Genomic DNA, 10,671 nt, shown 5'->3' on the forward strand with positions numbered 1-10,671 from the left:
TCCTCTACAGCTGCATATAACAACAAAATCTCCTATGATGGTGAGTGAACAAAAGAAATTAGACACAGTAAGTGCAAAGTTAATTATTCCATTCCTATAAAATGCAAAAATAGGCAAGACTAATCTATGCTGTTAGACGTTAGGACAGTGGTTACATTTAGGGGCAGTAGTGACTGGAAGGGGGCCCAAGGAGGGGCTTCTGGGATGCAATCATCTTGTTTCCTGACAGCTGTCAGCACAGAGCCCGATGCGGGGCTCGAACCCATGAATCGCGGGATCGTGACCTGAGCCAAAGTCGGACGCTTAACCGACTGAGCCCCCCAGGCGCCCCGTATAGTCTTGACTGCAGTAGTCCTGCAGGTTATGCTTGCCTCTGGTGCCCCAAACACCCACCAGTGTTTTTGCCTGGGCGGTGGTTTGATGTTGACTTCTCTGGAACAGAACAGGATCGGGGAAGCGTGAATGCTTAATATTTCACTCTGTTCTGTCGGGTCCTCGTGGCCATTCCTAAGGGCGTCTCCCTGGCATGGTAAGCACTCAAAATGTCAGTTGCTATTAGCAGGAAGAGTTGTATAACCTTTTAAAATCTGTACGATGGGGGAACACCTGGTAGAACCGACCTTTTATAGACATTATCGATCCTTACAAACCCCAAGGTAGGTAGGACTTGGCGGGGGAGTCTCCTAAAGTCCTAAAGATCGAGTTTCCACAGTTGGGTCAGGATGGAGCTGGGACTCAACCGACGCCTGACGGCAAGGCCCAGGATTTTCACTCTCACACTGCCCTGCCTCCTCTCCAAGCCCTCGAGGTGGTTAAGGCACTCGCAATTAGAATCCCGGGATTGGAAGGGAACCAACATCTGTCTAGAGGCTGACACTGAGCGCGAACATTGACAGCTGTGCCTGACCTCTCCCTGGACGACCTGTCCCTCCCCACTATCTGTCTTTAGCTTTATCCAGCACATACTCAGGTCTGCTGGGGAGGGATCCACACCCCTCGACTCCCGCTCACTCCCCATTCCTTGTTTTCCTGGTCAGGCACCAAGTGCTGTAGGTACATGATCCTCACAGCCCCCTGAGGGAGCTCCCACTGGCCCCACTTCACAGATGAAGACACGGAGGCTTACGGCTGGCAAACGAAGAGCAGGATTTGAATCCCAACTCAGCAGACCGCCCCCCCCCCCCACCCCGTGCCTGCTTCGTCAAGGGGCGGGCAGTGTCAGCGCAGGGTTGACCCCATGTCTTTCAACAGCTGACCTCTAATGCCACACTTCTGGTAGTTTGTAAATGTAAATCTTGAAGGTCTCAGAGCTCCCATAATTCCCCCTTCAGGAAGCACTGATCTAGTCCTTCACAGATGGGCAAACAAATACTGGCAACCGAACGAGCTAGAGCTAGTGAGGGGCCAATGGAACCAGGACCTGTGCTCAACTCCCAGGCTCAAAAGTAACTCCTTAGGGAAAGAAAAAAGTTAACCCCTTATGTACAAGCAATCATCCCTGGTGCCCATGTCATTCTACCTTTCATTTCTGACACCTGTTTAAGGTCCATTAGTGGCACCTTAGCGGTGTCCCAACCTACTCTGAACAGTGAGGCTGAGGTTATTTTTTTTTTTACTATTCGAGTGTGTATGTGAGCAGGGGAGGAACAGAGAGGGAGAGAGAATCCCAAGCAGGCTCTGCACTGTCAGCACGGAGCCCAACACAGGGCTCCATCCAGAGTCGGACACTTAACAGACGGAGCCACCCGGCCGGCCCGAGGCTGAGGTGTTTTTAATACTCCCAAGTTGAAAATTCACGGCACAGGACTGCCAATTATATGGAGCCCCACTGCTTTGGATCCGTGTAACATTTTTTAGGTTACCACTGCTACCAGGATGCCTGGGTGGCTCATTTCGTTAAGTGTCTGACTCTCGATTTCGGCTCAGGTCACGATCTCGTGGATTCCTGGGTTCGAGCCCTGCGTCGGGCTGTGCACGTGGTGCCTTGCAGGGCCTGCTTTGGATTGTCTCCCGCTCTCTCTTCCTGCCCCTCTCCTGCTCACACGCTCTCTCAAAATACATTTAAAAACAAAACAAACCCCCTGTTGTCCCCACAGCAGCAGCTCCCAGGTTCCTAGGTTGGTTAATTGGTATTCTGTAGCCCACTCTTCTGACTTCCAATAAACAGTGGTCCTTCAGGATTATGACCATCTGAACCTCTTAGTGTGGTTCTGGGTTAGGGACCCCTGTGCCAGGCCATCCCTGCCACTTGCTCTCTGCTACATCCAGCACAGGGTCCCTACAAACTCCATATGGGGTCACCACCAAACTTGATCCCCCTTTCCCTCGCTGTAGTTTCACCTACATCCCACAGGTAATTAGGGACCCTTTGTTCCTTCCCACGTCTTCCAGACATTTGCTCTGGCTTCCATATTGGCCCATTACTAGCCTAACCTACACCCACACCTGTCTATCAACTGACCCCAAGTACCTAGAACAGTGCCTGACAGGGGCGCCTGGGTGGCTCAGTTGGTTGGGCGTCTGACTTCGGCTCAGGTCATGATCTCGTGGTCCATGTTCGAGCCCCGCGTCAGGCTCTGTGCCGACAGCTCAGAGCCTGGAGCCTGCTTCGGATTCTGTGTCTCCCTCTCTCTCTGCCCCTCCCTCGTTCATGCGGTCTCAAAAATAAATAAAACATTAAAAAAAAAAAAAGTGCCTGGCACATAAAGGCCCAGTAAATCTGAATTTCAGTGTGTCAAGAGTCTTTTGATTTCGTTCAACAATTTAAAAATACAGAAATTTAGTTCACAGGCCAAACAAAACCAGGCAGACCAGTCTGATAACCCCTGGTTCAGATGATTCCTACTTGTATTGAAGACTGGCATTAGAGAATAGTATACAAAGATGCTATTTAAGAATGTGCTTGGGCACCTGAGTGGCTCAGTCAGTTTAAGTTCCATTCTTGATCTGAGAGTCCCGAGTTTGGGCCCTGTGTTGGGCTCCGTGCCAGGCATGAAACCTACTTAAAAAAAAAGAATGTGCTACCTCAAATATTCACTTCCCATAAGGCGTTAAGAGCCATTAGCCACATGGAGTTTTTTAATTACAATTAAATAAAAATTTAAAAACCAGTTCCTGGGGCGCCTGGGTAGCTCAGTTGGTGAAGCGTCTGACTTCAGCCCGGGTCACCGTCTTGCGATCTGTGGGTTCGAGCCCCGCATCGGGCTCTGTGCTGACAGCTCGGAGCCTGGAGCCTGCTTCACATTCCGTGTCACCCTCCCCCTCTCAAAAATAATTTACACATTGAAAAAAAAAAATCAGCTCTTCACTCAAACTAGCCACACGTCCTTCCAATGTCAAAGGACATTTCTATCACTACAGAAAGTTCTACCGGACAGCGCTATGGGAGATCTGACAGGAGGAGGAAGTCAGTCCTTCACAAATCAGAACACAACAGCAGTTCAACCAAAAGGTCTCACAGATTTATTACTGAACCAACCTACAGGAGAAGAAGCATCATAACAGAGAAAAGTCAATTTCCTGATAAAACACATCTACTGGTCAGGCAGCAGGGAGGTGATGGGATAGAAACGTATGACTTTCAGGCGGCATAAACGTGTGCCATCTCATGTTCGATCCCTTACAGACCCAGCTTCGTTCTTCTCCAATGCCGCCTCTTGGAGTTGTATCTGCACAGAAGGAAACTGCGGGTTACAAAGGCAGTCTGACTTCAACAGGCTCCCAGTTTTCCTTCCCGTAACACGTTTGGAGCTCTTTGGAGAGTAAAAAGTGACTTGCTAGATGTGTTTAAGAACTAGTCACATCAAATGTTTGCCTCTCCAAAGGATTCCAGGCCAAGAAAACACACTGGTTCTTGAGACTGGACTAGTGGGGAAGTTCTTTCCCCTCCCAAGAGTACGCACACCTACTTGTGATTCAACATCCCCGGGGAGACCCAGACATCTTTATTTTCGAACCTCCCGTCTTTCAAAACATCAAAACAGCATCTGCAGAATCTTTCCAATAGATTAACACCCCCAATCATTTCAGTATCAAAGCAAGTGACTTGCAGAGTGAAAGCTCCTCAGAATTGTCCATGTCAATCTGTCCTGATTTTACCCTCAGAGAGGCAAAATCAAAAATGATCAACACTGTTTTTCTTTCAGCAGGATAATGTCAGTACTTCCACAAAACGAAGCACTGTAATTGCAACCTGCTTTAACACACTTTGAAAGCTGCAAGGCAGCTGAGGGACGAGAAAAATCCTTCAACTGTGCCAGCTCTCTGGGCCAAGTGTATACTCTGAAATATACATTTCTTTCACTCCTCACAATAACCCATAACAGCAGGCCCCACCACCAGGTGGGGATAGGACAGAGAAACCGATGTTCATGTCAATCCATTAAAAAAGGGCTTTACTATGGATGTCCAATGTTCTCAAGGGAACTGCAGCAAGCTTGTAGAAGGGCTGACCTGCCCAAGTAACCACTTCACCAAGAGGCTCAATTGGTTAAGTGACTCTTGATTTTGGCTCAGGTCATGACCTCCCGGTTCCTGAGTTCAAGCCCCGCACCGGGCTCCACACTGACAGTGTCGAACCTGCTTGGGATTCCCTCTCTCCCTCTCTCTCTGCACTGAGGACACGGAGCCTGCTTTGCCTGTTAGCCTAGATGACCCCAGAGGCCTTCTGTCGCAATTCTAGCAATTCCATCTTTTTTCCAAAACCATCAATTCAACTACTTCTGCAGTAGAGGCCAATCTTCCAATCTTTTAGAAAAGATAAACACCTCCAAGATGGACTAGGCGAGCAACAAGACAGCCTTCCACTTTACGTTCTGGCTCAGACTAAAGACAACAGGAAATTAACAAATATTGGAGTGTCTGCCCTTAATCCCAGAGGTGGGCTGGGTTTCTGTCCAGAAACACAGAAGAAGCACATTAAAACAAAACAACAACCCCACAAAAGACGCAGGTGATTATAGGGCGGGGTGTGTGTGTGTGTGGGGGGGGTCCTTACCTGATTTTATTACCAGTTTTCATCCGAATCCACTGGGGAATGGGACGATTCTGCTTTTGTTTCTTGGCCAGGAATCGCTTGATCCTGAAAGTCTTGTGAGAAGACTGGGAAGAAAAGGTAACCAATTAAAATTTTTTCAAAATATTTTATTTATTTTTGAGAGAGGGAGAGCATGAGCATGGCAGGGGGAGAGAGAAAGAGAGACACAGAATCTGAAGCAGGCTCCAGGTCCCGAGCTGTCAGCACAGAGCCTGATGCGGGGCTCACACTCACGAACGGTGAGATCATGACCTGAGCCAAAGTCAAGTCAGACACTTAACCGACTGAGCCACCCAGGTGCCCCAAAAAGGTAATCAATTTAGACAGCAACACCAGAGCTTGCTCAAAAGATTCAAAGTCAGGAACTCCCTCAATCCACAAACATTTGAATGCTTTATCTATACCAAAAACAACCTTCTAAATGCTACACCCATCCATCACGCCCTTTGTGCTGCTTCTTACAATTTCTAGAGGCAGATGTAGAATTCCCACTGTTCAAATAAAAATCACCAAGAGTCAGAAAAGTAAGTAACCTACCCCAAATCAGAGTATTAATGTGCAGAGCTGGGATTCAAGCTCAGGTCATCTATGCTCCAAGGCTAGAGTGCCTTCCACTCTTCCCTGCTGTCACCCAGGACCCAGAGGACCACTGGGGATGGCTGAGGAACTTGGTTTTCACAAAAGAACACAAGCTTTTTTTAAATTTTTTATTGTTTATTATTATTTTTTAGAGAGAGACAGAGAACAAGCAGGGAAGGGGCAGAGAGAGAGGGAGACACAGAATCGGAAGCAGGCTCCAGGCTCCCAGCTCTCAGACATAGGGCTCGAACTCACAGACCACGAGATCATGACCTGAGCTGTAGCTGGCCGCCCAACCCACTGAGTTATCCAGGGGCCCCAAGGACACAAGCTTTTGGTCACCCAGAACAATCTATCACTTGCAAGCCAACTAGTCTCAGTGCACTATGTACAACAGGTACCTAATTTCAAGGGTCATCCCAAGAGTAATTAAGATATACACAAAGTCCTTGACCGTCAATAAATCTATTCTAACCCACTGACCATTTTGGTATTAATTCTAACCGTACTTAACACATAATTTTCAAGGATGACTTTCCCAATTTCTCATTGGGTTTTTGGCTTTAAGTACTTGGGTCATCTAAGTCCAACCCCAACACCCCCCCCCCCCGCCCCCCGCCCTCAGAATGCAGAACAATCTGGAAATGGAAGGAGTGGTAGTCTCGAGTCCGGCCAACGTGGTCCAGCACACCCTTGCATAATAACAGGGGCCATCACAAAGAAGGCAAGGGCTACACTCCTCTCTCCCAGCTCACGGTGGCAGTTGTAAATTTTCTGTCAACTAAAACAACCAGTTACCGATCCTCTCTCTCCACACCTAGAAGCAGAAGGCAATTTTATGTTCTAAGAAACCTATCACAGGTTAAAATCCACGACCGTAATTGTCCTCAGTTAGCATTTTAGGTTGAACGCCCTAATGGCATATAGATTCACACTAGAGCACCCCTTCTTCCAGGTGCTTCCACGGGGGAGATACTCAAATCCTCGAACAAAGAATTAAAAGTCCTGTAAGCGCCTAGTTTGCTATGCAGGCGGCAGCCAACTTAAAAAAGTTTCCGTAAGCCAGGTGACCACATTCCCTTCTCGATGCCTGGCACGTCCCATGTGCCCCAAGGTCGGGCCACGGTTTCTGGAGTGGATCCCCCCACTTCTCTCCCTGTCCCAGAATCACAGTTCGCTCCAGAAAGGCGAAGGGCAGGGGGAACCCCTACTAGCCTGGGCAGCGGCCTGGAGCACAAAGCGCCATCTCCCCCCCCCCCCCTTAGGTTCCCCATCACTTGCTAGTTTCCCGCCAGGCCTGTAGCTGGAGCCGTGGCCAAACTCGGCCTTCTCTAGAAAAAGCCTTTAAAAGGCCCCAGCACCTCGATACAGCGTGAGGTGCCTGCGAAATCGCGGAAGCCTCAAGTCTCGCGAAAGCACCCCGGGGCCGATGGTTACGGATAAACTTACCATGGCGAGAAACGACCAACGGCGCACGCAAAAATGGCGAAGGAGGAAAAGAAGGAAGCGGGCGGAAGGACGTATTTAGAAGACGTTGCCGGAGGCGGAGCTTGGAAGCTGCTGCCATTGGCCGTCTCTGGCCGCCCTTTCTGCCTCAGCCCCGCACGCGTGCGCGTGCGCGCTCTCGTGGGAACTCGGCAAATCGCGCTTGTCCGTGCGAAATGGAATCCGTTTTACGCCACTTCCGTAAGTGGGGCCCTCGGGAGCAGGGCACCCTGCTTCGTGGGTGAGGCGCACAGGCCGCGGTAAAAGCCGAAGTGGTAACCCTTCCGAGGGCAGAGAGAGCAGAGTGGGCGGGGCTAACTCCAAGGGCGGGTGGGGGATACGTCACGTCCGAGTGCAAGAGACTTCGGTCCTGGGTTTAGGAAGCGGAGCGCCGAGGGTTAACCTCCGCCGGGGTGGCCTGGCGGTGCGCATCTCGGTCTTATCTCGACCTCTAGCAAGGTTGCCAGCTGGCTGGGCCGTGCTGGACGGGAAGGGATGGTGGTGTTGGAGAAAGCAAGGGAGGGTGGCGAGGGCTGCACTGGGTGGGTCCGGGAGGTCTAGGCAAGAGGTTGCTGCTAATCAAGGTCTAAGCTGAGAAATTTCGAGATAACCTTTTCCTTGGCTACTAGGAATCCCAGACGGACTTTTAGCCCGCTTTGCAAAATGCATAGGAATTAATGACATGCGTTTTGGATGTTGATGATCCCCGATTCCATGTTTTTCTTCTCCACATTTAAAAACAGAAGCTTTTGGGGGCGCCTGGGTGGCTCAGTCGGTTGAGCGTCCGACTTCAGCTCAGGTCATGATCTCACAGTCCGTGAGTTCGAGCCCCGCGTCAGGCTCCGTGCTGACAGCTCAGAGCCTGGAGCCTGCTTCGGATTCTGTGTCTCCCTCTCTCTCTGCCCCTCCCCTGCTCACGCTCTGTGTCTCTCTGTCTCAAAAATAAATTAAAAAAAATTAAAAATAAAAACAAACTTTTGGGACGCCTGGGTGGCTCAGTCGGATGACTGTCACACTCTTAATTTAGCCTCAGGTCCTGATCCCGAGGTCGTGGGATTGAGCCCCACTTGGGCTGTGCGCTGAGCATGGAACCTGCTTAAGATTCCCTCTGCCCCCTCCCCGCTGCTTGTGCGCTCTCTGTGTCTCTCTAAAATGAAATAAAATAAAAACAAAATCCTCTGTGTATCTTTGCAGTCACTTCAGGCCATTTTGCACCAGTAGATTAAGGTAAGGGTTTTTAACCTGGGGTCCACAAATGGTCCATTTATAGAGTTCACAGGATACATGAACTTGGATGGGAAAAAAAATCACAACTTGTTTTTATCAAACTGTCTGAAATTTAGCACTTTCTTTATTTACAAAGGTAGGCAACATACTATAGTCGCGTCAACAGTACCTATGACTTTGTCACCAGTAGAGATCAAAGATGGTTTCATATCACATTGCATTTGATGCAGATGTCTTGAAATACCATTTACACATTCATCACTTGTTTGGAATTATAGTACAGTTGGCCCTTCAACAACGTGGACTTGAACTGCCTGGGTCCACTTATATGTGGATTTTTTTTGATGGATACAGTACTATAAATATTTTCTTTGGTGATTTTCTTAATAAACTTTTCTCTAGCATACTTTTTCATAAGGATACAGTATATAATACATATAACATATGGAATATGTGTAAATCAACAGTTTGTGTTATCAGTTAGGCTTCTGGTCAGCAGTAGGCTATTAAGTTTTTGGGGAGTCAAAAGTTACATGTAGATTTTACACTGCATAGGGTCAGCACCCCTAACTCCTGCGTTGTTCAAGGGTAAACTATAGTTATTAGCCCCATAAGTAGAACTGTGTTAAGAAGCCTATATGTCCGGGGCACTTGGGTGGCTCAGTCGGTTAAGCACTGACTTGACCTTGGCTCAGGGTGGGATTAAGCCCCGCATCAGGCTCTGCACTGACATTGCGGAGCCTGCCTGGGATTCTCTCTTTCTCTCTCTCTCTCTCTCTCTCTCTCTCTCTCTCTCTTTCTTCCCCTTCCCTGCTCATTCTCTCTCTCTCTCTCCTTCTTTCAAAATAAATAGATAAACTTTAGGGGCACCTGGGTGGCCCAGTCGGTTAAGCATCCAACTTCAGCTCAGGTCATGATTTCACAGTGAGTTCAAGCCCTGTGTCAGGCTAAGGGCTGACAGCATAGAGCCTGGAGCCCGCTTTGAGTTCTGTGTCTCCCTCTCTCTCTCTGCCCCTCCCCACCACACGCACATGCGTGTGTGTGTGTGTGTGTGTGTGTGTGTGCATGCGCATGCTCTCTCTCAAAAATAAACATTAAAAAATTTTTAATAAAATTATTAAAAAATGGGGAGCCTAGGTGACTCAAGTCACTTAAGCATCCAACTCTTGATTTTGGCTCAGGTCATGATCTCGGGGTTCGTGGGATCTAGTCCCGAGTCGGGCTCTGTGCAGACAATGGGGAGCCTGCTTGGGATTCCCTCACTCTCTCTCTGCCCTTACGCCGATGGTTCTCTCTCTCTCTCTCTCTCTCTCTCTCTCTCTCTCTCTCTCTCTTTCAATAAATAAATAAATAAACAAAAAGAAGCTCATATGTTATTACAGCACACATTTCTTTTAGAAAATATTTTGATAACTATTACAGTGTAGTTGCTTTTCTTTGTAATCCTATGTACTCTGTCTTATGCATTTAAAAACATTCTGAAAATAAACTTCATCTGACTGCCAAAGGACTCCACAGCACAGAAATAGTTAGGAATCCCTATATTGGAGTACAGTGACAGATGGTAGAACAAACTAGTGGGAGAGAATTTGGAAATAGTCTGGGCAAGAAACTGGCCCGGGGGGGCCTGGCTGGCTCAGTCCGTAGAGCATGTGACTCTTGATCTTGGGGTTGTGAGTTCGAGCCCCAACATTGGGTGTAGAGATTACTTAAAAATGAAATCTTAAAAAAAGAAATGGCCCAAAGTAAAGTAGTCCCCGGGGATGTTGAATAAGAAGAAATAAAATCAAGAGATGATTGTGACGTTAACAGGACTTGGTCCAGGTTTCTGTCTTGAACAACTGGATGCTGGTGGCTTAGGTCTAGAGAGGAAATACACAAACAATAGGAAGTTTGAGCCAAATTTAATAACCATTTTTTTAAATGTTTATTTATTTTGGGGCACCTGGGTGGCTCAGTTGGTTGGGCGACCGATTTCAGCTTAGGTCCTGATCTTGAGGTCTGTGGGTTCAAGTCCTGCATCAGGCTCTGTGCTGGCAGCTCGGAGCCTGGAGCCTGCTTCATATTCTCTCTCTCTCTCTCTCTCTCTCTCTCTCTCTCTCTCTCTGCCCCTCTCCCGTTCATGTTCTGTCTCTCTCAAAATAAATAAACATTTTATTTTGAGAGCGCGCGCGCGCGCACACACACACACACACACACACACACACACACACACACATGAGAGGAGGGGAGGGGCAGAGAGAAGGATAGAGAGAATCCCAAGCAGGCTCCAAGTTCAGCGGGGAGCCCAATGCAGGGCAGGGATAGATCTCATGGACTGTGAGATCATGCCCTGAGCCGAAATC

General features: G+C 48.4%; 1 protein-coding gene and 1 non-coding gene across 2 annotated transcripts; both read right to left on the reverse strand.

Moving 5' to 3' along the window:
• Positions 1 to 3,439: 3,439 nt before the first annotated feature.
• RPL39 (ribosomal protein L39) lies at positions 3,440 to 7,217 on the reverse strand. The gene is made up of 3 exons (XM_006943968.4): positions 7,064 to 7,217; positions 4,997 to 5,100; positions 3,440 to 3,668 (listed from the first exon to the last, which is right to left on the reverse strand). Exons 1-3 carry the CDS (start codon positions 7,064 to 7,066, stop codon positions 3,620 to 3,622), a joined length of 156 nt encoding a protein of 51 aa, XP_006944030.1. The 5' UTR covers positions 7,067 to 7,217; the 3' UTR covers positions 3,440 to 3,619.
• On the reverse strand, positions 4,068 to 4,199 carry LOC111558855. The gene has a single exon (XR_002739981.1). It is a non-coding gene; the product is annotated as a small nucleolar RNA SNORA69 (small nucleolar RNA).
• Positions 7,218 to 10,671: the final 3,454 nt, after the last annotated feature.

This window comes from Felis catus, chromosome X (assembly GCF_018350175.1).
Source record: "Felis catus isolate Fca126 chromosome X, F.catus_Fca126_mat1.0, whole genome shotgun sequence".
Classification (NCBI taxonomy): Eukaryota; Metazoa; Chordata; class Mammalia; order Carnivora; family Felidae; genus Felis; species Felis catus.